Source organism: Pelodiscus sinensis, chromosome 2, assembly GCF_049634645.1.
Source record: "Pelodiscus sinensis isolate JC-2024 chromosome 2, ASM4963464v1, whole genome shotgun sequence".
Lineage (NCBI taxonomy): Eukaryota > Metazoa > Chordata > Testudines > Trionychidae > Pelodiscus > Pelodiscus sinensis.
Window position 1 is genome coordinate 220,510,883 of NC_134712.1, and position 27,998 is coordinate 220,538,880.

At 42.9% G+C, this 27,998-nt stretch overlaps 1 protein-coding gene across 1 annotated transcript in view; it reads left to right on the forward strand.

The window, feature by feature from the left end:
- The window catches only part of MALRD1 (MAM and LDL receptor class A domain containing 1), a 439,697-nt gene that overhangs the window by 133,714 nt on the left and 277,985 nt on the right, over positions 1 to 27,998 (forward strand). Inside the window, exons 20-21 of the mRNA XM_075922485.1 lie at positions 1,731 to 1,907; positions 6,255 to 6,432. Coding sequence (XP_075778600.1) covers positions 1,731 to 1,907; positions 6,255 to 6,432 — 355 coding nt within the window. The remainder of the gene's footprint in view (positions 1 to 1,730; positions 1,908 to 6,254; positions 6,433 to 27,998) is intronic.

A 27,998-nucleotide genomic window follows, 5' to 3' on the forward strand; every position in this document is an offset into this window, starting at 1 on the left:
GGAAGGTGGCAAAATCTGCAGGTGATATAAAATTACTCAACATAGTTAAGTCCAAAGCAAACTGCAAAGAATTACAAATGAATCTCACAAAACTGGATGACTGAGCAACAAAAAGGCAAGTGAAATTTAACGTTGGTAAATGCAAAATAATGCACATAATCCAAACTATACATACAAAGTGATAGGATATAAATCCTATTCTTACAAAAAGAAAGATCTTGGAGTTGTTGTGGATAGTTCTTTGAAAACATCCATTTAATGTGTACTGGCTGTCAAAAAAAAGTTAACAGAATGTTGGGAATTATTAAAAAAATATAGATAAGAAGGCAGAAAATATATTACCACCATATAAATCCACAGTATATCCCCATCTTGAATACAGTGTGCAGATGTGGTCGCTCCATTTCAAAAAGACAGATTGGAATTGGAAGAGGTTCAGAAAAGGCAACAAAATTATTAAGAGCATGGAACAGCTTCCATATGAAGAAAAATTTAAAAAGATTGGAATGTTTCAGTTAGAAAAGAGATGACTAAAAGAGGACATGATTGTGATCTATAAAATCGTGAAATGTGTGGAGAAAATGAATAATGATTTGTTTACTCCTTCACATAACAGAAGAACCACAGGTCACCCAATGAAATGAAAATTCACCAGATTTAAAGCAAACAAAAGGAAGTACAGCTTGAACTTCTCTTATACAACAACAGCAGTGGTCTGGTATGATTTTTAGTGAGTCAGATGTCCATTTATCATGAGTGTGGCCAAGTTTCCCACAATCTTATAAAATTTGTTTACAGCCACTAATCCTGGCTCTCAGTGTTCTGTGCTGTTATTTAACTCTAATTTACAACCAGTCTTCTAAGAGCCCCGTAAATAGTGGAAGGGGGTGGTAATGCTGCTAGACAATATTGACCTCCTCTGGTTTGGCCCTGGTCAAGTCCTGTGAGTTTTGGACTAGAGAGGTTCAACCTGTACTTCATCATTCAATGCACAGTCAGCCGGTGGAACTAATTGCTATGGGATTTTGTGCAAGCCAAAAGTACAATGGGGTTCAAAAAAGGATTAGTTAAGTTCATAGAAGACAGGTCCATCAATGACTATTAACCAAGATGGTCAGGGATGTGACCCAATGCTCTTGGTGTCCCTAACCTCTGACTGCCTGAACCTGGGAGAAGTCTGCAGGAATAAGGTGCTTAAACCTGAAGAGAGGACTCTGGAGGAGAGGAAATTATCATGACATAGTCATAGTAGAAATATGATTCTCAAAGGCCTGGATTACACTAAAGGGAAAAGTCAATTTAAAATACACAACTCCATCCATGTTAATTACTGCTGGAGTAGACCTATCTTAAATTGTGTTTTCAGATCATCCACACAGCAGGAGGTCGGATGGGAGCAAACGCTCCTGTTGAAGTCCCTTTTTCCTCATGAGGAGCAGGACTACCATTGCTGACAGAAGTGCCCTCTTAGCTCGAATTAGAGGGTCTTCACTAGACACGCTAATTCGAACCCTGGAAGATTGACTGCACCGTCAATCTTCTGCGTAATGTACACATGGCCAAAGTAATTTCTGTGCTATGTTGGGGGGGGGGAGGTTTAATTGGATGAAAAACAAGAAGAGCATTACAAAAAAAGGTTAGATGGCAGGAGATGCTTACAGCAATTCCACAGTTCAAGTGTCATCAACAAAAAATAGCTGACTAAAGACTTCTAATTTTTTTTCCATAAGGAAATTTGCCAGCTATCTCAACCACATCCTCAAGCACTTCAGTTTCTGCAACACTTCCTTTGAACAATTGCACAGAGAAGGAATTTATCTGTAGAGCAACTGGTCAGTGCATCCAGATGATCCAGAGATGTGATTTCAGACCTGACTGCTCTGATAAGTCTGATGAGTCCTCTTGTGGTCAGTGAACTAATTATTATGTAATACTATCATGTTTATTCTGAGATATTAAAATGTTTAATTAATCCATATATTTATTTACTAATCTGTATTTGCATCCTGACATGAATCATCATGTAAACCTCCCTAATGAAAGACTAACCTTTAACTTTGTAACGTAGGAATCTGAGATGTTATGCATCTTCAACCTTCTAAGGCTATGTCTACACTTGCACCCTAGTTCAAACAAGGGATGCAAATGCAGGCTTTCGAAATAGTCAATGAAGCGGGAATTTAAATATCCTGTGCTTCACTAGCATGATCTCGCTGGCGCGCTAATTTGAATCACAGCTGATTCGAACCAGAAAGTGCATGCCAGGATGCTTTAGTTCAAACCAAACCCCTTGGTTCGAACTAACATTACTCCTCAGTTTTTGGAGTAACGTTAGTTCAAACCAAGGGGTTTGGTTTGAACTAACACGTCCTGGCGTGCACTTCCTGGTTCAAATCAGCTATGATTGGAACTAGTGCGCCGGGAAGCACGGGATATTTAAATCCCCGCTTCATTGACTATTTCGAATTCCTGCATTTGCCTCCCTAGTTTGAACTAGGGTGCAAGTGTAGACATACCCTAAAAGAGCTGAGTAGGACTTGACAATTTATACTCCAATTCTAGTTACTTACCCAAAAGCTTCAATCACTCAGTGCTTGGTTGCTATACATAATCATTTAAAAATAAATATAATTTCTCAAATTAAGTGAATCAGTCATTATGGCTCTGCTTCTCAAAGCCGTAAAGCAATTGTTGATGAGTTAGAAATCAAGGTAATATAGAATGAAGGGGGAAACAGAATATAAGCAATCTAATCAATTACAAGTAGGTTTCTTTAGTTGCTCCTGATGGATTCCAATTTTCAAAATACTTAGTAATAGAAACCAAAATATTGCTTTACATTTGTGCCTTAAAATATAATCCTTGACAGACCAAATCAGATAGCTCACAACAGGAAATGCATTTAGACTGTGTCTTCAGGCTAGGAACTATGTCTAAATTAGAGGTGGGCAGAACCAGAATTTCCATGTTATGGCAAGTTTTACACTTTCTACATTTGTCTTTGTTATAAATTTGAAATGAACATTGCATTTCAAAATTTGGCACCAACAAACTTTAAAAAATCATTTGGGGTCAATCAAATATTTTAGTTTTGATTTTCACTTTCAAAAATGATTATGCAAAATAAAATTGTCACGAAAAGTAATTTCAAAATTAAAATATGAAACATTTAAGTTCTGAAAACCTTCAAACAGAATATTGTAATATTATTTAATGCTTCGTTTAGATTTTTTTCTAAATTTCAACAAAATCTCATTTCCGTGGAAAATTTTGATTTCAACGAAAGAGCATTTTCCAGTGGAAAAACTTCTATTCAATTTTTTTACCAATGCTTAATTACTATGTTTGTTAAGCACTGAATACAACCAGCCATTTACACATCATCATTATACAAATAAATAGTAGTACATATTTTTAATTTAAATATTCATTATACTTCCTTGAGTATAGCAGTTTCTGAAAATTTATTTGATTTTTAATTTCTCAAATCTGATCAGCATTTTTCCTGTAAATATTGATTATGAATGCTCAGAATTTAAGATGTTGCAGGACTGCAATTAATCAGAGGAATCACATGATTTTTTTCTTTTCTGATAACACATATGAGCATTTATAAAGTGAAATATTTTGTTTGTGTATCTATCAATATAAAGTATATTGACCACAAATACATTTATATCTGACATTAACATCTACTTTCTGTTAACAAATTCAAATACTGATGAACATTTCCATGCAGTTTTCATCCAGCTCTAATTATTAAGGGGAATATGGTGCCGTGAAACTTTAGTATAAAGCGAAACTCATTGAGTAAAGCAAGCCCTTCTGTTTTGCAAGTCATCCTTCATCTCCCTAGGGGGATAAATGTTATGGAGAATACTTGTTAGTCTGCTGCATACAACTTGAAGTTTGCAGTCACAACAGCAATGACCGCAATTCATCGCTTGAGTGGCAGTATCTGCATAAACCTGAAGAACATCCTGAGGGCAGCAATCTGTGCACAGGGGAGTGTTATCCACTGTCAAATGCACTTCAAAAGATAATATTTATAAAACACACAAAACTGGAAAATTAAGTGTGGCCCTTGAGATATGCCACACTCTGAGTATATCTACACTTGCCCCCTAGTTTGAACTAGGGAGGCAAATGAAGCATACCGAAATTGCTAATGAAGCGCGGGATTTAAATATCCTGCGCTTGATTAACATATTTGCGGCCAGTCACCATTTTTAAAAGCCGGTAGCCCGGATTAACTGGCCACGTGTAGACGCGGTAGTCCGATCCAAAACCCTTCCCTCGAATTAACTGTTACTCCTCGTGCAATGAGGAGTAACAGTTAATTAGAGGGAAGGGTTTTGGATTGGACTACCGCATCTACACACGGCGAGTTAATTCGGGTTACTGGCTTTTTAAAATGGCGACTGGCCGCAAATATGCTAATCAAGCGCAGGATATTTAACTCCTGTGCTTCATTAGCAACTTCGGTATGCTTCATTTGCCTCCCTAATTCGAAATAGGGGGCAAGTGTAGATATACCCTCTGAGAGCATCATGAATCTTATAGATAATTAGGCAGAGGCATTGGTGGTTAGCTTTACTGTAACTTTTAAAGCTAATAAAGCTGCTCTGCTAGCCCCTCACTAGTATTTCATTGCACAATCTCTAATCCCCCAGGGTATGTCTACACTACCCCGCTAGTTCGAACTAGCGGGGTAATGTATGCATACCGCACTTGCTAATGAAGCCCGGGATTTGAATTTCCCGGGCTTCATTAGCATAAGCGGGGAGCCGCCATTTTTAAATCCCCGCTGCTTCGAACCCCGTGTAGCGCGGCTACACGGGGCTCGAACTAGGTAGTTCGGACTAGGGTCCTATTCCGAACTACCGTTACTCCTCGTGAAACGAGGAGTACCGGTAGTTCGGAATAGGCACCCTAGTCCGAACTACCTAGTTCGAGCCCCGTGTAGCCGCGCTACACGGGGTTCGAAGCAGCGGGGATTTAAAAATGGCGGCTCCCCGCTTATGCTAATGAAGCCCGGGAAATTCAAATCCCGGGCTTCATTAGCAAGTGCGGTATGCATACATTACCCTCCTAGTTCGAACTAGGGGGGTAGTGTAGACATACCCCCAGAGAGGACATCCCATGATCACCAATATTATAACTTACTAATATAGTGGTCACCTAAGGCTTGGTCTATATCATCTACTTATAGTGGTATAACTATAGGACTGTCCCGGGAGGGCGGGGGAGGAGGGTAAGGGGCACTGCCCCATCCCCACTCCACCTCTTCCCTGTCCCTACTTTACCCCATTCTGAACCTTCCCACCCCTACTCTGCCCCCTGGCCCAAAGCCCCCTACCCTGAGCAGCGTGATCTGGGGAATTACCAAGGGCCTTGCACAAGGTGGCAGCAGGGGTTGATCCACTCCTCCCACACTCTCCACAGTGGCGGGAGCTGGAGTGACCCAGTAACCTGCTCTGCTCCACCCCATTTCCCTTTCCCAGCCTGCTGCAATTGGATTCTCTGTGGCAACTCCATGACTCAGCTTCCTGCTGCTAGGGTGAAGCTGAGTGCAGCAGGCTGGAGGATGGCAGGGCCACCTCCTGCTGTCACCCAATGCCAAGCACCCCAGCAATCCCCCAGGCTGCTCTGGGCTCCATCCGTAGGACAGTTGAGGTGGACACTGTGGGGGGCCCTCAAAGTATGGGTCTTGAGTCAGCCACCCAACCTGATGGCTCTGTTCAATTATGATGCTCACACTATTGAATGAAGCAGTTAAACTGACCTAGCCTCAGGAGTAGAGAGCACTGCGCTGATGGCAGGATTATTGTAGAACATTGAAACATTATTTGGATTATTAAAATTAATTAATTTGCTTTTTGAGTTCCCTCCTTAATGTTGATATCACACTAATAGCCTTCTACAATGATATTTTGGCACTTGACATCATCAGATGAAATGGGTCTTTTTCATATCTTATGTGATATGACATTAGACAGCAAGATAAATAAGAGTTCAAATGATTTCTTTTTCCCCCAACTATAGAATGTGTTCCTTAGCCAATAATATAGTGAGTGCCACTGGTATTGTAACAGGGAGAAATCATACTTGTTAATACTATATAAATATTCATTAAAGAAACTAAGCTACAATTTATCTTATACCTATTGTTGTACACTAAACCTTAACATCAACTATCTGATCATTCCAAGTTTGTAGACAGATACTAAGTATTCTAATTTTCTCTTTGAAAGCCATGGAAGTTTGTGATTTTGAAGGTGAAAATCTATGTGAATGGTATCAACCACTACCAGAAGTGGCAGCAGCAACTTTTTCAGTCCATTCCACTAATGCATTCCAGTGGGGTGTTGGAAAAGGAGCAACTATCCATCCTGGGGAGGAAAACCACAGGCCATCAGCTGATCACACAAAGTGAGTAAGGTGTTCGCACCCACAAACCTCTCTGGACTGTATATGGTTAGTCAGCTGTGGCACTTGAGAATTCTGCTGCCATTTCCTCATTGGGTTCAGTGGATTTAGACCCTGAGAACAGAATTTGGCTCAGTGCATTTGAAAATTCAACTCTCTCCTAACATATAAATATCTTGTACTTCATTAGCAGGGGAGAAGAATTGCTGCCCCACCATGTCCTTCATGATGCTGAGTTCTCATCTCCAGCAGTACTAACTCTGAGAAGAGGCAGGCAGACTTATTCCTATAGGGACCATGGTGTGAGCAGTCAGGTTTAGTGGTTAGTCAGGGACTCCAAACCAGAGCCAGGGTCAGGTGCCAACTGTGATATAAACATACGTTTAGACAAAACAACTATCTTGGTGATGCCAAGGGCTGACTTCTCCAGCTTCGCAAACTTCCCCCTGAGGCTGTGGAGAGCCCCCTCCCCCCCACCTTGCTCAGGGGCCAATGGAGGCTGTCAGCATCTCTGGAAATCACAGGAATAAATATGACAGACAGACTCAGACATACTTCTATTTAATGTTGTAAGCCAGGTATACTTTTAAATATAAGCTTCATTCAGTGATGTACAGCTTGAGCTCTAACCCAGAACTAAGGGGTTTCTGTATGAGATGAGAGATGTTCCATAATCTGAATACAGAAAAAGACCAAAGTTTTCTATCTGGAATGACAGATGCATCCAGGTCTCTATGAAAATATGAATTAATCATTTATACGTGGCAAAGAATGCAGAGCAAGACCCTAACAAACATGTGCATTGCAAGAAGAGCTACTATTTTGATGGCAGTTTAAAAATAAACATAAATCTAGTTTGTGTCACAGTAATACTATACAGCATTGAAACTGACAGCATTGTTAATGAGTTTGAGAATTACTGCATTTCAGCTTAATGTGTTAGGGGTTTTTTTAGTGTCAGTAAAATTACTGTATTTCTTTTGTAAAAAGCCTCATAATTTAACCATAGTTTAAAAATACAATTTTACTTTGTCATTTTTTGAAGCAATTTAGACTTTCGGCAGAACATCAGTATGTCTTCCTATTGAAGAAAAAAGGAATATTGTAAATCAAGAGTAAAACATGTGCACAAAATAAATAGTATAAAATCTTATGATATAATTGTTGTATAGTAGATAGTATTAGTATCACCTTTTCTATTTTACAGAATCCTCTTACAATATTTTCATCCTGTATATATTTTAATGAACAGTGATATTTGATTTCTTTTAATATACAGCAAGAGTGGGGAATCCCCTACACCTCACTGATATGGTCTCCCACTGAGAAGTAGACACTCTCCACATTTTCCTCACACGCCATAGTCTGGGAGGCCCCCCAAGGCTCTTTGGTGGATCAAAAATTGAGGAATTCAGTGTGAGAGAGGTGGCTGCTAGTCAATGGTCTTGGGTTGTATGTTCTGGATGGGAGAGAGGTTGCAGGGATGGGTTGGGGGTCTGGGAGGTGATAGGGTGAAGGATTGAGCTGGGAATTGGGGGTGGGAGATCTGAGTGGAAGGTATGGTACAGGAGCAGAGAGGAAGTGCAGGAGTGGGTTGGGATCCGGGTGGAAGACAGGCTGCAGGAATGGGCTGGCAGTGGGGATAGGAGGGGGGGGGGTACAAGAATGGGTTCAGGATTGGTAGGGGTAAAGTGGTAGTGGTAAAGCCTCCAGGCAGTGCTTTGCTGTGCTGCTATTTCCCCAGGGGGGAAAAGGAGGGGAAGAGGGGAATGGCAGAGTATGGAGCTTCTGTCTCCTCCTGCCCATGGGTTAGATCTGGCCCTGATTTGCATTATTCCAGCACATGAGGATTAGGGCTCCTTCCCCCTGCATTAGGGAGCCAGCATTGGCACTCCTGTCTGACATGGTTGGGGGTATCTGTGGGGCTATAGTGCCAGTTTGGATGCCCTAAGCCTCAGAGGTTGGATTCAGGCAATCCAGGGCCCAGATCCATCCCCCTGGCCATAGGTTCCCCACCCCTTACAGTGGCAGACATATGTACTGGATTTGGTCAAAATATTTAATTGAAATTGTTTCTCAACAGAAAATAGTGGTTTTATTACAGGGTTTTTTTTTACCAAAATGTGTTTACTTCCCAATGGAGAACTGATTTTTCATTAAAAAATAAAAAACCTTGAATGTCATAAATCTGAAAAGCTTTGGCTTTCAGCTAAAACAAGTATTTCAGAAAACAATTGACATAATATGGTTCACAGCGCAGATTGGTTGCCACATGGCCCTTATCCCCTCTGTGCTGAGCTCCCCAGATGGAATTCATCATCCCGTGATGCACTATGTCCCTTTATCAAGGCAGCAGACCATGGTGCACTGTGGGAAAAGTAGTCTAACCAGACAACTTGGCTTATGGAGAAGAATGAAATCATGAGTATCCAAATTACAGCAAAATATTTCTGTTTTCCATTTCTCGAGGAATTTTTTAAAATTTTTAGTTAAACTTTCCATCAAGGGGATCACTCTTTTTCTGTCTAATTCTAACACGTACACTGTCACTGCACATTCTCATACACCATATCAGATTCCATGCAGAATGTATGAAACTCTTACTAATTGAGAGAGTAGATGTGATGAATGCTCAATTTGTTGGGCAGGGCCATCATCGTTGGTTCAATGCAGGCTTGGTACACCCCATTGCAGTTGTCTGGGCTTTCTGTGGAGTCAAATATTTGCAACAATGTGATCTCAGGACCCCACAGAGGAAGTGAGGAGAGAGAGAGGCCTCTTGGGCCCAGAGCAACTGATCTGTGTCTGTTGACTCAATGCAGGGTCAGTGCACCCCATAACTGTAGGCACCACTTATACTGGATTCCACGGAATAGCTATAAAGAGTGAAAGCTCCAAAATGAAGCTGAGTGAATAATTGATTTTTTGGTTCAGCCAACAAATTGAAAAATCAGGGAAATTATTGTTTGTTTCTAAAAATGTTCAGAATTCATCATCAAATTGGAAAAGTCTACTTCAAGCCAGCAACTCTGTGCAAGCATGTATATGTTTAGCTCAGTGGTTAGGGCACTTACTTGGGACATAGGAGAGAGAAAACTGAATATCCATTTTGGGGAAGTGATTGAATTTAGATCTTTCCACCAGATGAGTACCTTACATGAGAGACTATCAGCTATTTTGGGCTGACTAGTTCTCAATCTCCTACTGAAATCGTTCCAATTGTATAAATCATGTCAATGGAGCTTCTAAAAGGTACTGTAATAGATAAAAATGTGCATAGGCTTGCACAGATGCATAGACTAGGCAAATAGCTAACTAGATAACTGTAGGCCTCGTAATTCATTTCCACTCCAGAAAAAATGTTTAGTAATATAGCAAAGTCTTTGGAATTAATACTACTATTCAGGTACCTCTGGTTTGTACTTTGCAAATATTGTAGATACTTAGGAATCTGCTGCTTCTTTCTGCTGCAGTAACTTTGAATTAGATAATTCATGGCCAAATATCTCATCGAAAGCAATGAAGCAAAAACAACAAAAAAGATAGGAAATTAAAATTCTGCACTCACATAAATATTGTTTTGTAAACAGCTCTCCGATAACCATATGTTTAGCACATCTGTCTTGCTTTGTGCATTCTTTTCCAAAGAGCATTGTCCTAGTTTGGCATTCAAATGGTTAAAAAACAAATTAAGAGAAAAATAATGAGGATATACTGCAGTGTAAAGCAGTTCTTCTTCGAGTGGTTGCTCATATACATTTGAATTAGGTGCATTCGCCCGCCTGCACAGTTCCCAGAGTGTTTTTTCCCCAGCGGTACCCGTCGGGCCAGCAGGTCACCCCTTGGAGTGGCACCACGATAACAGCGCATAAGTACACCTGCCGGCCCTCCCCCTCCTCAGTTCCTTCTTACCGCCTGTGATGGTTGTTGGAGCTTCTCTTGTTGACTTGTTAATCCAGTGCTCAGAATTCTTTGTAGTGTAAGTAGTTCTTTAGTCTTATTTTGCATTTAATAGTATAGTTAGCACTTAGGTAGTTTGAGTGTTCTCTCCCCTTCGGGGGAGGGTATGCCAGGCTCATACGGTTTTGAACTCTGTGCATCCTGTGCTAAACCAATACCGCATGGAGAACCCCATGACTCTTGCTTAAAGTGCCTGGGGGAGGCCCACTTGACGGACTCCTGTAAAATCTGCAGAAGTTTTAAGCCAAGAACCAAAAGGGAGAAGGATTCCCGCTTAAAACTCATTTTAATGGAGTCGGCGCTTCAATCGGCACCAGAAAAGGAAGGTGCCGCAGTGCATCGGTGCGGGAAACCCAACCGGGACCTTTCCGTACCGCGGCACCGAAACCTTTGGCACCAAGGCACAGATCCCAGTCCCCCCATGGTGCCGATGGAAAGACGGCACCCAGAGGCATCGTGATGACCCCGGGCAGGAACATAGTCTGTGGCAGATGCAGCTACAAAGGCTATCCATGCTGGAGACCTTTGAAGCAGTTCAAGAGCCAATAGAGCTCACGGCGTCTCCTCTGCCGCCTGCAACATGTCAGTACCGGAAGTGTTTGCCTGCAGCACCGGGGGCCTTGGCAGCACCGGTAACAGCGGCGGGGCACAGATTCTGGTCTGCATCACCAATGGTGGTACTGCCCACTACGATGCTACGTCAAATGGCACCGCAGATGGGATCGGTGCCGCCTCCAGTACTGGAGGAGGCTCCACCGATCCTCCAGCACCAGCCACCATGCCCCCACCTAGACAAGTGCATACGGGATGCTGGAGTCCATGGAGAGGTTCAGACACATCACCTCTCCAAGGCACCGCCCATAGCATCGCCATGGTCTGCTCTGAATACTCTTCGGAGTCAGAAGCTGAATCACTACCATCCAGGTCTTCATCGAGGACCTTGTCTAGGTACCGTTCTCGTTCCCGGCACCAGCCCAGGGGACTTTCAGCAAACTTGGCCTCCACAAGTTTAACCACCCTGGCCTTTTTGGATGCCTTGAGCCTATTACCAATAGCAAGATCCAGTGCCACCATCAAGAAGGTCGAGTGTTCCCAGAACTAGGAACACCCCTTCAGCCTCAGTGTCAAGGCCTCCTGAGGTAGACATTAGGCAAAGCCCATTAAGGCAGGAGCCCAGAGATGAGACGCAACGGGGATAACAACAGCCCCAGTTCCAGTGGAACCGGCGCCAGACCACTGCCTGCCTGTGGTGGAGGAACAACAGGACCGCAACAGAGGGTTTTTCTCATCCTCACCCGATGAAGCCTTAGCAGATCTGGCACCTTCAATGCCGTCTATGGATGCCCGTGCTCACCAAGACCTCCTGCGTAGATTGGCTACTAATCTAGGCATCCAAGCGAAATCAGTAGTTGAAGACGCTGACCCTATGGTAGACATTGACTGCAGATACCCCGGCAAAATTGGCATTGCCTCTTAACAAAACAGTGGCTAAGATCACGACTACTCTGTGGCAAACCCCTGCATCAAACCCACCTACCCAAAAAGGATTAGAGAAAAGGTATTTCATCCCACAATGGGACACGAGCACCTCTATTCCCAACCTACTCCAGGCTCAATAGTGGTACAGGTGGTGGCCCAGAAGGAAGGGTAAGTGCAACGGGGCCTACTCCTAAGTCCAAGGAGCCCAAACGCCTAGACCTAATGGGTCTAAGCCACTGAGGGTCTTCAATTATGCATCACAAACCAGCAGGCAATGCTCAGCAGGTACACATATAACACGTAGCAGATGAGGGGCAAGTTTCATGACCTCCTATCCACTGACTCTAGACAAGAGTATACTGCCATGACTAATGAGGGCAGAACCATAGCCGCACTGCATTGCAAGTGGCATTGGATGCTGTGGACTCAGCAGCCCGAACCATGGCATTCGGGGTAGTCATGCTCAGAGGTGCATGGCCACAGGTGTCAGGCATAACCTAGGATATCCAAAACACCCTTCAAGACCTATCCTTCAAGGGCAAGGACCTCTTCTCTCAAAGCACGGACTTGAGACTCCACACCCTTAAGGACACAAGGGCCACCCTTAGGACTCTAGGAATACATACACCAGCCCTGCAGAGACGGTCACTTAATGCCAGAGCACCCGCTAGACCGCAATACCCTCCCTATAAGCAAAACCTGTGGAGGCGCAGGAATTGTAACGCGGGCACAGGTAATAACAATCCCTCTGGACCAAATAATGCTCGTAATAGGAGAAGGCAACCTAGAGGAGATGCGGATAGATCTGCAGGCCCTCCTGCCAACCAACCTTCCTAGACCCCCTTTTGAAGATGCGCTCGGGGGTCATGTACCAGATCTCACATTAGACATCTTTGGTAATGGGTTGTCCCATTTTTACCAGGCCTGGGCCAGGATTACTTCAGAGAGAAGGGTGCTAGACCTGATAAGAGAGGGTTACTCTATCCCCTTCCTCTCTTTATCTTTTACTCACCCTCCCCTCCACGTCCCTCTTCAGGGACCCATCTCACGAAGACCTCTTAAAGCAGGTGTTCTCCCTTTTCGCCAGGGGAGCAGTAGAGAGGGTCCCAAGGAGTTTCCAAGGGAGGGGATTTTATTCCAGATATTTTCTCATCTCCAAATCAAAAGGGGGTCTCAGGCCCATCCTGGACCTCAGAGATCTCAACCAGTTCATACAGACAATGAGGTTCAGGATGGTCATGCTTGCCTCCATTATTCCCACGTTAGAGATAGGAGACTGGTATGTGACCCTCGATTTAAGGGATGCTGATTTTCATGTAGCCATACGGACAATGCACAGGCGCTACCTAAGGTTCATGGTAGGGCATGAGCATTTCCAGTTTACAGTTCTGCTCTTTGGTCTCTCCACCGCCCCCAGGACATTCACTAAGTGCATGGCAGTGGTAGCAACTTTCCTCAGAACACTCAGAGTGCAAGTATTCCCATATCTGGATGACTGGCTCATCAGAACGCGATCAAGAGATCTAATCCTTCTTCACATAGACATTATAAAGTCTCTGTTTGGGGAGCTAGGACTTTTGATAAAGGAGGAAAAGTCCATATTAACTCCCTTGCAAGACATACAATTCGTGGGGGCACACCTGGACGCCATCGTAGGCAGAGCACCCCTCCCCACGACCAGATCCACAACTCTGACACACATTATTCAGGGACTTCAGCTATCTCCCCTTATGATGGCAAGAAACTGCATGAGACTACTATGGCCATATGGCGTCATGCACGCACGTGGTTCCCCATGCCAGACTGAAACTCAGACCATTACAGGCATGGTTGGCCTGGTCATTCAACCAGAGTCAAACGCATTGGGGCTCGGTACTGTCACTTCCACAGGAAGTCCTCCAGTCACTGCACTGGTGGACTCAAGAAAGGGAAGTGTGCAAGGGTGTCCCATTCCTCAAAGAGACACTCACTATGGGTGTGTCTAGACTATAGGTTGTTTTTTTTAAAGTGGCCTTTTTTTTCGAAAAAACTTCCCCTGCATCTAAACTGCCGCTGCGTTCTTTCAAAATTAAATCGAAAGAACGTGGTGGTTTTTTCAACTGCAGTAAACCTCATTTTACAAGGAAGAACGCCTTTTTTCAAAAGTGCTTTTTCAAAAAAAGGAGTTCTTAAATGCAAACAGGGTTTTTTCAAAAGAGAGCATCCAGTCTAGACGCTCTCTTTTGAAAGAGGCTTGTAGTCTAGACGTACCCTATGAGACTAGTTACCAATGATTTGGACCTAGCTTGGGGGGCACACTTAGACCATCACAGGACGCAGGGTCTATGGACTTCTCTGGAGAGAGACCTACATATAAATTTCAGAGAGTTGAGGGTAGTTCGGAGAGCATGCAAAGTCTTCCTTCCCCATCTCTCGAGCAAGTCATGCTAGTGTATTTGGACAACACAGCAGCCATGTTTTATATAAACAAACAAGGTGGAGCCCTACTTCTTTGGGATTTTTGTATAGCCCACAGCATTCACCTACAGGCAGCGTATCTACCCGGGAACAAGAACCTCTTAGCGGACAAACTGAACCGCTCATTCAGGACTCATGAGTGGTCCATTAGGGAGGACATATTACAGGGGCTATTCCTAAAGTGGGGTCATCCCCATGTGGATCTTTTCACCACAGAAATGAACAAGAAGTGTCCAACCTACTTCTCGTTCATGGCCCAAAGGTTGGAATCCACAGGGGATGCACTAGTAGTCAATTGGCCCAAGGGACTGCTCTACGCATTTCCCCCATTCCTGTTGATCCACAAGGTTATCGTCAGAGTCAAGAGACTCAAAGCACTAGTCCTATTAATAGCTCCATACTGGCCCAGACCGTTCTGGTATCCGATCCTCCTGGACATACTCCAGGACAAGCCTCAAGCCATACCTACCATTCCAGATGTAATCGTTCAAGAGTGAGGGGAGGGTCTCTTGTGCCACCCGAACATCAAATCCCTCCGTCTAATAGCATGGCTTATCCATGGCTAGTACTGGTACCGAACTAAATTGTTCTGAGGCTGTGAGATCAGTACTGCTGAGTAGTAGAAAGCCAGCTACAAGGCAGCGTACTCAGCTAAGTGGAAAAGATTTTCACAGTGGGCTGCAGATACAGAACCTGGAAATGGCACTTCAGAAAGAGCCTGTGATAAATATGGCAGTTTCCCATAATATCTTTGAATAACTTAATTGAATTATAAAATACAGGACTATGTAGCACTTTAAAGACTAACAAGATGGTTTATTAGATGATGAGCTTTCGTGGGCCAGACCCACTTCCTCAGATCAAATAATGTAAGAAAATAGTCACAACCATATATACCAAAGGATACAATTTTAAAAAAAAATGAACACACATGAAAAGGACAAATCACATTACAGAACAGAAGGGGGATGTGGGGGGAGGGGGAAAGGAAGGTGAATGCCAGTGAGTTAATGATATTAGAGGTGGGGAAGGGGAAATGTCTGAGAGTTAATAGAATTAGAGGTGATAATTGGGGAAGCTATCTTTGTAATGTGTAAGATAGCTGGGGTCTTTGTTAAGTCCTGTGCGGAGAGTGTCGAATTTTAGCATGAATGCCAGTTCAGAGGATTCCCTTTCAAGTGCAGATTTGAATGTCTTCTGAAGTAGGATGCAGGTTAGCAGGTCATTGAGACTGTGTCCTTTCTGGTTGAAATGACAAGCAACTGTTTTTTCTTTGTGATCCTGTCTAATGTCTGTTTTGTGGGCATTGATTCTTTGGCGAAGTGTCTGAGACGTTTGTCCAATGTACATAGCAGACGGACACTTTTGGCACATGATAGCATAGATTATATTTCTGGAGGCGCAGGAATATGTATTCTTGATCTTGTAACTCACTTGGTTAGGCCCAATAATGGTGTCAGCAGAGTGAATATGTGGACAAAGCTGGCAGCGGGGTTTGTTGCAAGGGAAAGTACCAGGGTTGGTATTAGTGTGGTATGTCCTGTGGTTGTTGGTAAGAATCATCTTGAGGTTAGGTGGTTGTCTATAGGAGACTATGGGTCTGTCTCCCAGAGCTTCTTGGAGTTTAGTGTCCTGTTCCAGTATAGGCTGTAATCTATTGATAATGTGTTGGACAGGTATAAGTTGGGAGCTGTAGGTGATGACAAGTGGTGTTCTATTGTTGGTTTTCTTGGGTCTGTCTTGAAGTAGATGGTTTCTAGGTATTCGTTTGGCTCTTTCAATTTGCTTTTTTTATCATCATCTAATAAACCATCTTGTTAGTCTTTAAAGTGCTACATAGTCCTGTATTTTGTTTCAGCTACACCAGACTAACACGGCTACATCTCTATCACTTAATTGAATTATGTTTGTCTTAATATGGGCCAGGATTGCATGAAAACTCTATAGGGGGCAAATGTGATAGCTGTAAGAATAGTATTATCAAAAGATTATACTGAAAAATGTTCTAGATATATATGAACTTCTGGGGCAATAAGGATTAAGTGGATTTTTGGGGATACCCTAATGAAAAGTTAATGCAAATTACCCAACTTTGTCTAATGAAAAACCCAACCTTTTGAAACTACATTCTGAGGAGTATGCATCTGATGAAGTGGGTCTTTGCCCATGAAAGCATATGCTCCAATAAATTTGTTAGTCTATAAGGTGCCACAGGACTCCTTGTCATTTTTGCAGACTCAGACTATCATGGCTACCCCTCTGATATCCTGAGGAGTGGGTCTTTGTCTGCCGATGGAATGCCAGTTATGGAAAGCCAAGACCAAAGGTCTAACCTGTATAAAGAAATGGCTATTCTGCAAAGCCTATATTCTAGTTCTGGGTCTAAGATGGATATAAACTTGAAAACATGGTGAAAACCTATCTATGGATTTTGAAGGACCAAAACATACCAGAGCTCTAGGTTGGAGCTTGTGGTGACATATTATATGTAGGAACTTTTGTTAATTTTTCTTCTGTAATGATTTCATTTTAAGAATAGATGTGCTTTCTTAGAAGGAACTGTGTGGCAACTTAGTACTTATTTATAGGCCTTTGGAGAGAAAACACATCACAGGTGCTGGCCCGCTTAGGCAGTTTGACTTGCTGAAGCTATTGAAGTGTAAATTGAGGGCTTTGTGTAGCCTTAACTTGACTGGTCTGAAGGGTTAGAGAGACAAGACTCAGAACGATACTGGTGATGGCTGGGAGCTGGAAGCTTAAAGTGAATGTCCTCAAGAGACTGCAGAGAATAAATACATGTGCAGGTAACCTAAAACTGTGAAAAGCCTATGTGCAGTGGCAAGCTCTGACAGGTTCTGTGTGGAAAGTGACTAGATAAATGGGAACATAAACCTATGGACTACGTTATATGCTGAGTTTGAAATGCTGATGAAGAATTTGGTGCTTGCTTAAAGGTAGCTTCTGTTAATTCCCAGCTCCAGGGTGAGTCCTTTGCATCAAGAAAAGTAATAAAGTCCTATATATTACTTTATTCAGCCCTCGTTAGGCCACATCTTGAGTATTGTGTTCAATTTGGGGGCCCCCACTATAGAAAGGATGTGGACACATTGGAGAAAGTCCATCAGAGGGCAACAAAACTGATTAGGGGGCTGGAGCACATGAATTATGAGGAGTGGCTGAGGGATTTGGGCTTATTTAGATTGCAGTAGAGAAAAGTGAGAGGGTATTTGATAGCAGCCTTCAACTACTGGAAGGGGGGTTCCAAAGACGATGGAGAGAGGCTGTTTTCAGTAGTGACAGATGACAGAATGGGGAACAATAGTCTCAACTTATAGTTGGGGAGGTCTAGGTTGGATATTAGGAAAAACTATTTTACTAGCAGGATGGTAAAGCACTGGAATGGGTTACCTAAGGAGGTGGTGGAATCTCCATCCCTAGAGGTTTTTAAGTCTTGGCTTGACAAAGCATTGGGTGGGATGATTTAGTTAGGGTTGGTCCTGCTTTGGGCAGGGGGTTGGACTCAATGACCTCCTGAGGTCTCTTCAACCCTATGATTTTATGAAAAGATTACAAGTGAAGTAGCTAAAGAATGGAAGGAACCACACGTGTAAGATACTCACAGGTGCCCTTAGGGTTAGGTGCAAAAGACTGTTTCCCAAGTGGATCTCAGAACTGATGACATATGCAGGTGAGGCAAAGACCACTGTAGATGGAACCACATCCAGGAAAACTAGAAGTGGTTGATGCAGTAGGGCAAATATCAGTGACCATCAGAAAGCTATGTTTAGAGCTGCCCAGCTACTTGTTACTGTGGGTACGTCTAGACTACATGCCTCTGTCGCCAGGAGGCATACCTGGGTGGTCGACAAATGCCTTTGATGTCGACACCCGTGCGTCCAGACTACCGCACTGAGCCGACAAACAGCTGATCATCTGTTTGTCGGCTCAGCGCAGCAGCCATGTAAATTTAAATGAAGCGCCGATTATTTAAATCGCCGCTTCATTTTCCTATGCCTGGTAGCCTATTCTACAAGCCTCTGGCGACAGAGGCATGTAGTCTTGACGTACCACGTCTGGAGACATCAGAGCCTGGTAAACCACAATGCTGTTTGAGCCAGGTTCTGAAATAAGTCTCATCCCTGGAGAACACTTCCCTCAGCACTTTGGGGGCAGGAGATACGTATGGCCATAGTTTCACTGGTGATTATTAATCATGAGCCACAGCAGGCAAAATCCCCCTGAACATGGGGTCTCTGCATATTCAATGGGTTTTTGAGGTGGTGACCACTATTTATATTGCTGTTGTGGATTTCATCCAGGAGAATCCCCAAAATAGTGCTTGGTTATAAGGAGATACAGTCCGTTCCTGAACAATATTCAGATATAGGCAGCAGAAAGTGTAGATTCCGGAGGATAACCTTTAGGACATGGGAAATGTTTCTACATTGCCTAAAGGATGTCGGAGAGAAAGTGCTCCCTGTAGTAGCTTGGAATAAAGTTGTGGTGAAGCTAGTCAATCATGCAGTAATGTCCCTGTGGGTAAAGGAATGCTGCAGTGAACCTGTAAGGATGTTTGAATCTAACAGTATCCACTTAGGAATGCTGTGTAGCAATCATCTGTTTTGTGTTGGACCTAAGGGTGAGTTTTGAGTAAGAGTAATTGATGTGATTGACCAACAAATGCAGCTAATGAAAAATCAGAACCAGGGGGATAGCGTATGAGCAAGCTGTTATCTCAAAGCAGTGATTAAGATCTGTGAGGCAGCCCAGTCATTAATAAAATTTAGGAGTAACTTGATAGGAGTGGCCATGGAAAGCAATGAAAGGAAGAGAGATTAGAACAACTGCTCTGATTATATATTAGTGTGTTTCACAGGAATAATGAAGCAATTGAGAGAGATGATTGGGGGGCAACACTGAATTGTGCTTAAGTTGAGGAGTGTTCCTTTGAGGCTGCCACCACTTCAGACTCTCCTGCTTTATCAGGTAGCCATGAAAGAGAAGCTAAATTGCATGCTGGAGGCTGATCTGATTGAGCAGTCTTTGTCACCTTGCACATCCCCCCATGGTATTGTGAAAAAAATCCAATGCAGCCTTGAGGATACATGTTGTCTACCAGAGACATAATTTACAGAATATTCAATATAGTTACCCATTTCCCTACATAGCAGACACCCACAATAAATGCCAGGAATAAAATATTTGATTTGATATCTAGATATCATCAGATTAAAATGGCACCTGCAGATAAAGGACAAAACGGCCTTAGTAACACCGTGTGGATTGTTTTATCTCTGCAGAATGCTTTTCAGATTTAGGAATGCACCAGGTACATTACAAAGATTAGTGAACGGTCCTACCCACTTTTTGAGAGCTGAAGACATCCTCATGTACTTAAATTACTTCATTTGTTTCCAGAAAACATGGGATGAACATCTGGTAGGAATTTAAAGGATTTTAAAGCTTTACAAGGATTCAGGATTTAAACTTGCAGGAAACATTTTCAAGGAGTTAAATCACATTCCTTGGACATAAAGCCAATATGGATGCATTGGAATCCCAATCCCAGAAACTGAACATTCTGGTCCTGCAAACCTGGAGGAGTTACTGTGAACTGTAGGCTTCTGTGCATGCCACAGAAGACTTGTGAAAAAAACTCAGAGCACCCAGAGTCAGTGTTCCAACTAACAAAGCACAACTTAGACTAGAGAGAGCAACTCCAAAAAGAATACGAGTCACAAAAGGACTTCTAAACTTCTGTGCTTAAACTCATGGACCCATTTCATCCTCTTGTGGTAATTTGTGAAGCATCTAAGGTTTTCTGTTCAATTCGCACTTGAACAAATTGATGAGCTTGGCAGGCACAGACCAGGGGCCACAAATTAAATGAGAGGTAAACCAAGTGTAACCCCCTCTTTCCTCCCTAGTTTACTCGGGAGTAGGCAATGCTGACCTGTGTGCATGGGCTCCTGATGTTTTTAACATTAAAGGAGATCCTGAGTATCCCAGTGGTGAGGTTGAATAGTTGGGGATCCCCTATTCACCCCTTTGATTCAGTCCCTTGCTTCTAAAGGAAAATTCAATGGCAGTGCTTCCACCTGGCTGGTCCTTGTACATACTTAATGGTGTGCCTTGGGAGCCTCCAGGAATAAACTTATTCCAGTAATAATCTGGATCTAACACCAAAACAACAATTATAAATAATATACATCTAACTGATTAAATTAGAATTAACACACCTTTTCTTAACTTAATGAAACAGGCTTTAATAATTAAAATTGAATAAAACCAATTAACTAAGTACATAGAAATAAATAAAACTTATCTCATTGGCATTTACACTGCCACCATTTATCCCATCCCAGAGTATGCCCTCTTCTGGATCTCAGAGTCCCAGATGCTTGTGTGGTGCACTTGAAGATCTGCAGCTGGAGTGGAGACGTCACTGTGCAGGTTCTGTGTGTGTCAGTCCAGGCAAGGCAACAAGCTACACAATCTCTCTGACAGTTGAGTTAGCCCCACCAAATGCCAGCAGCTCACTGAGAAGATCTTTCCCAAACAGACAGTTACCCATAGTTTCTTCTATACATGTTCTTCTCAGCCATAGGCACAGCTGGATTCTCTCTCTTCCAGGAACAATCATCAATAGCCCTTGAAGCAGCCTGCTAGTGTAACCCACATACCTAGTGTGGTTACTGAGTACTGCAAGTGGCCCCTAGACCACTGTAACAGTTAAGATCAAGAGACCTCTACAGCATGGGCTGGGAGCCAGCTGGCTTTTAGCTCAGAGGGTAGAGGCTCCTTGAGTCAGCTCCCACGGTCCTAGGTTCAAATCCACCTTGGTGGTGGTTACAATTGGGGGCTTGTCCGGGATCTCAACTGGGTCTCAGAAGTGTGGGGTGTGCTTCCTCACCTAGGGGAAGTATGTAACCCACACACCTAGTGTGGTTACTGAGTACTGCAAGTGGCACCTAGACCACTGCAACAGTTAAGATCAAGAGACCTCTACAGCACAGGCTGAGAGCCAGCTGGCTTTTAGCTCAGAGGATAGAGGCTCCTATAGTCAGCTCCCAAGGTCCCAGGTTCAAATCTGCCTTGGTGGTGGTTATACTAGATCAAAGCTCCAGCAGGCTATAGCTTCCAGCAGCAGTTCCTGCATTGGAAAAGGCTCCACACCAGCAATCTGGCTCCTCTCTCCAAATTGGAGCCCACCATTCTCTCCCTGCACTGCCTAGAAGAAAACAGTTTCCTTTCTTTTCCCAAGGCATCATGAGAGTTGTAGTCTCTAGGGCTAGATTGCAGTACAACAGATCCTCCCAGTAAAAGTCAGAGGCTTCTATAGTAAAGGGATCCTACGCAAGTATGCAGCTATAGAACTGGAGTGTCTGGCATTTATGGAGGTCCTCGAGGCTAGCTGTGAAATTCACAGTGTACACAGACCACAGTGTCCTGCAGTGGATCTTTACAAAGCATAATGGAGATGACCATCTCTGGAGATGGATTCACAAAAACTGTCTGAATATACATTGTATGCAATGTAGTTGTAGCCATGTCAGTCCCAGGATACTGGAGAGACAAAGTGGGTGAGATTATATCTTTTACTAAACCAACTTCTGCTGGTGAGAGAGACAAGCTTTCAAACTATACAGAGCGCTTCTTCTTAAGATCTAGGAAAGGTACTCTGAGTATCACAGCTAAATGAAAGGTGGAATATATTGTTAGTACAGATAGTACGTACTGTAAGGGGCCACTGAAGGCAAAGAGGCTCATTAGTAGCTCTTCTTTCATAGCACAAAAAGAAGACATTTGTGGGTTGTAGATTATTGTAATAAGCCATAAATCCAGTGTGTCTATTCAGTCCATGATTTTTAGTGTCTAGCAGAGGTATGAATTTATTCTCCTAGGCTTGACTTTTGAAAGTGTTGCACAGATTTATAGTTATTCACAGTTTACTAGAAACATGGAAAGCAACATGTGATTATAGATACTCTTAGCGGGGTAATGGTAGGGAGAATAGACTCAGTCTGGTCGCGTGACTATTTCTGGCAAGATCAGTCTGAGTTATGTTCTCCTATGTCACTAATGAGGGGGCAGGCCTGACCTTGGTGACCAGGCTTTAAAAGCCAAAGGCAGAGCAACTAGGGGAGCAAAGTGGACAGGGGGCTGCAGACTGGAAAGTTTAAGAGGGAGAGCAAAAGAGGGGGGCCTATTATGGTTAGGAAGACCTGCAACACCTGTGCCAGCACTGCTTCTGTCTCCTCTGCCAGACAGACCACCAGACCATGGATGGCTCTGCCCAGATCCTGGTGTGGTTTTGCAGGGACTGTGGCTTACAATTCCTACTTACTGAAATCCAGGCTGAGGGGACCATCCAGTGTAAAAGGTGCCTGCTGGTGGAATCTCTCAGAAAGCAAGTGGGAGAGCTACAGGAGAGGTGGCTAGGCTGAGGAGCATCTGAATCCATGAGAAATTCCTGGACACTATTCATGTGGAGACAGTTGAAGCTGAGGTAGCTGTCCTACTACAAAAGGCCACTGACACACCACTGGTGGAGGAGAAGATGGCTCAGGGGGGACACCGTCATCTGGTCACTTCTGGCAACAGGCTGTACTCCATCCCTGCTCCCGACCCTCCCACAGTGGTACTAGAGAACCTTTACTCTGTTCTGGATACAGGAGATAAGGAATCACCCCCCTACAGCAGAAGAGAAGCCTTGTACCCCCAAAGCTGCGAGGTCTGCTGCCACCACTGCGAGGAGGAAATGTAGGGTAGTGGTGGTCAGAGACTCTTTTCTGAGGGGGATGGAGACACCCATCTGTCACCCTGACATGTCATCTTGGGAGATATGCTGCCTGCCAGGGGCCCATAACTGAGACATTATGGAGGCATTGTCAAGGACTGTCTGGCCCTTTGACTACTACCCTTTGCTATTCATCTATGTGGGCACTAATGATACTGCAAGGTGTAACACTGAGCAGATCAAGAGTGACTAGAGGGCTCTGGGAGCATGTCTGAAGGAATCTGAAGTGCAGGTGGTATACCCCTGTCAAAGGTAGGGGCCCAAGCAGGGACAGGTGCATGCTGGAAGTGAATGCCTGACTGCAAACATGGTGTCGCTGGGAAGTGCAGGATTTGGTGGTGATGAGGGACTTCAACTATCCAGACATATGTTGGAAAACTAACACAGCGGGGAACAGACTACCCAATAAGTTTTTGGACTGCACTGAAGACAACTTTTTTATTTCAGAAGGTTGAAAAAGCTACTGGGGGGAAGCTGTTCTATATTTGATTTTAACAAACAGGGAGGAACTGGTTGAGAATTTGAAAGTAGAAGGCAGCTTGGGTATAAGTGATCATGAAATCCTAGAGTTCATGATTCTAAGGAATGGTAGAAGGAAGAACAGCAAAATAGAGACAATGGATTTCAAGAAGGCAGATTTCGGTAAGTCAGAGAGGTGGTAGGTAAGGTCTGATGGGAAGCAAGACTAAGGGGAAAAACAACTGAAGAAAGTTGGCAGTTTTTCAAAGGGACATTACTAGAGGCCAAAAAGCAAGCTATTCCACTGCGTAGGAAAGATAGAAGGTATGGCAAAAGACCACCTTGGCTTAACCAGGAGATCTTGCATCATCTAAAAATCAAAAAAGGGTAATATCAAAAGTCAAAACTAGGACAAATTACAAAGGATGAAAGGATGAAGTGTCCAAGACAGTTATGATTGCATTGATGAAATATATAGTGTTGCAATGTCCCCTGATCTGCAGTGATCAGGGGAAAGAATTTGAATTGTGGCTACTACACAAAGTATGCAGACAACTCCAGATAACCTAGGTGAGGACCAGTGTCACCCATTCTGCAAGTAGTGAGGAAGGGGAGAGAGTAAACAGCATCATGGGTTGTAAACATAGATTCTTATGAAGACAAATGAGACTGGAATACAAAGACAAGTTTTTGACATGTATGCATAGGACATTGCCCAGCACTCAACTATCCATTGCTCTCTCTCTCTGAGATTGCTTTTGAACCTCACAGATCCATTCTTGCCTATGACTTGATGCTCAGGCAGCAAAAATTGCCCCATGGACCATGAGAAGTATTGAGGAGTCTTATATCAGAGACCTGAGGACAGCATTGCAAGAAGGTGGGGAAAAAAATGAGCCTGAAGTGAGCAATCTAGGAACAGGATACCATAAAAAATGAAAATTGCATGTCCATCTAGAAAAGAGTGACGATGTGACTGTGCAACTGGAAGACACCATCTGAAAAAAAACTGTCAAACCTACTTCTTTTTGGAGAAGATGTAACCTGGTAATTAAAAGACTAAGTAATTTATCTTTGCGGATACAGAAATGAAGAGCTTGCCTCTTTATAGTGCCCTGAGGTGTTGTGCACAGATTAACTGAAAGAAAGGGGAGGACAAGCAATTAGGCTGCTCAACAACCATCCCAAAGGGATACAGAAGAGAATCTGGAGCTACCCCAGCAGGTTTCATAATGGGAAACCAGTTTTGGAAAGAAATTACCAGCAAGCACTCAGGATCTCAACAGACTGAAGTCTTCAGCTGCCTCTTCACCCTGCACAGATGGGCTCGAGCTAGAGGACAGGAATCCTACTCACAGATGTTTCTATGAATTATGCCTCCATGACTGATTCTATGACTCAAAACCTGAGTGCATGGCAGACTGCCTGGATTCCTAGGAATTACTGTTTCAGATTCTTATGTAACTGGAAGGGAGAAAGCGGTAATGATAAGTATAGACAGCACCTCCACCAATCGATGATGCTGTAACTTTATCTTGATGTTAAGTTGTTGTCTTGTATGCTTTTATGTTGTACCCTTGAATCTCTTTAATCTGTCAGTCTTGGGAAATAGGGTTAAACAGATTGTTTTCCACAATGAAGGACACTGGGGGTGAGGATGAGGGTGGGGTCTGGGAGGGATGGAGGATGCAGGAGCATGTTGGAGATGGAGTGCAGGGTCTGGGAGGGAAGGTGTGGGAGGGGGAGGGGGATATGGGAGTGGGTAGGTCTGGGCATGTGGGAGATGGTAAGGAGCACTAACCTGGAGCCCCACTCTCAAGAGAACATGTGGCTCAGAGCCACTCTCCCTTCTTAGGCTATGGGAGCAGCGAGGAAAAATCCTCGAGGCTAGCACTTCAATGTGCTACCATTCCCCCAGATTCCTTCTCTCCCTGCCAGGGTCCAAACTATGGTGTTCATAGATCAGGGACAGCTGGATTACTGAGGTTCAAGTGTATTTGATAAGGGCATTTTAACAGGAAGTTCAGTTCTTCCTGTGTATGCTGGATTTTGCACTTTCCGTATTCTAATACATCCTTGTGAATCTATAAGCAAGATTACAATATGACAGTGATCAAATGTCTTACTGTTCACTCCAGATAATATCTGAGGTGTTGGTAACAGCAACAAGAATGATTAGAAGCTGCAGTGATATTTTTACTTCCATATTTATTACTGGAGAGGGAAAGTCTATTGTATTGTTTCCTTTTCCCTTTCACACTTACAGAAAGGGGCAGATATGATGAAATGCTACTGAGATGTGATGTGTTCAGATGAGCCACAGAAGAATTGTGTATTAATCACAACTCTTTGTCAGTCAGAGGCCGCCAAACTAAAAACTCCAAATGAAAATTACACCAAACTATTGAAATAATTATGATATGTTCAAAACATGGAGTATTTAATCTCTGTTGCAATTTATTTTATGTCTGAGTTTATACATGGCAATGTTTAAATCAGATGCTTATAAAAGTAAGAATTTTTAATAGATATTTTTAAAGAATGATAACATTGACAGAGTAAAACAAAGAAGAGAAAAGAGGAGACGAGAAGAGAAGATTGTAATGGCTACTAACCTACTAATCTTAGTTCCAATAATCAGTTACAATGGGCATTTATTTCATTACAACTAAACTGATCAGTTTTCTATTTTGGCTAACAGTTTGGCTTAATTGCTTGTGCTACATTTGAACCAAGTGGGCCAAGTTCTGCTCTGAGTTGAACTTGTGTAACTCACGTGTATGGGGTTGGGCATGAGTTTAAGGGGGGTGTCACATCTAGATCTGTGAGTTTGAGGATCCCTAAACAATACGAGTGATGATCTGCACAGATGGAAACATTTAAGAAGTTATAGAATTTCATGGTGTGTGCATGGGCATGTTTTTTCCAGAGTGGATAAGGTTTTCAATGCCTCCTTCAAACTTCTGTCAAGTAATTCTAGTGAATATGTCTACATTTTATTCTGTTTAAGTGATGATAGAATTTGCTGTACCATATCAGATCATTGGTCCATCATGTCCAGTCATACCTCTGTTTGGCTGATACAAATTGGCTCTATGCTTTTCTAGGTTAATTGAAATTGTTATGATTTTCTAGGTTAATTTTCAGTCTGGTCATCATCCACATATATTTTAAACAAACCTTGCTTTGAGGCAGTGTGAGATTAATGGCAAAGCAGTCAAAAAGAGTCCTTGAGGCACACAATGCATAAGTGATACCTGAGAGTTGTATAAATAATTTTATATTTATATCTAAGTAGAGAAAAAGAATGAGCTTTGTGTAATGCTTTTATACTCCATAGATCTGCTATTAAAATATTATTTACTTTAAAAGATGTATGTCACTCATGACCTCTATTCATAATGAAAGGACAGACACAATATTAAGCCTCATAGTCTGCACAGCATTCTCTGGTACAGCACTATTCCAGGATTAGTAATCTTCAGGCAAAGAGAATGTAAATGGCGGAGATGCTTTAGGTTTGTAAGGAAGCGATTATTTGCCATACCAGTATATCATAGGTTCTGTCCACTAAGGACTTCTTTCTGATTTCATTACCCTGATGTAAGTCATAGACAACCCCATTTACATTACATTTTTGTACTTGAGATAAGAAGGTCTTGACTACTGCCTATGAAGCGCTGTCAGGGTGTGTCTAGACTACAGGGTTTTGTCGACAAAAGTGGACTTTTGTCAACAAAACTATACCTGCGTCCACACTACCGCTGAGTTCTGTCGACATAACGTCGACAGAACTCAGCAGTTTTGTCGACGCTGGTAAACTTCATTTTACGAGGCATAACGCCTTCTGTCGACAGAGTTTCTGTCGACAGAAGGTGTTATTGCATGGAAACTGTCCTATGCGCCTACACTACCATGTCGACAAAGCAGCTTGCTTTGTCGACAGAACTCAATGTAGTCTAGACGCTCTTTGTCGACAGAAGTTTTGTCGACAATATCTGTCGACAAAACTTCTGTCAACAGAAGCCTGTAGTCTAGACGTACCCTTAGTGTTAGACTTGAAGTATGTAGAGCAGACTGAGCTACTTACGTTTCTGGCTGGAGACTGCCTGATAATATAATCAGAAGTTGGAGAGGACAGAAATGTATAATATGATATGGGTATCAGTCTCTATTCTTTGATATTCATAGTCTCCAACACAAAAATGTTAGCTCAGAAAAGGGGTTACAGGCAGTACTGAAAATATAACAGTAATTTCAGATCACTTCTTCACATTTAAGACAATTTACTCCACCAACTCAGAGCAAGTGGTAAATAAAAAAAAGGTCTCATTTTTGTTTTGTTTTATGGAGATAACTTGCAATTAAAGTAGTCATTTGAGCACAATCCCTGACTGATTGCAATTTTGATCAC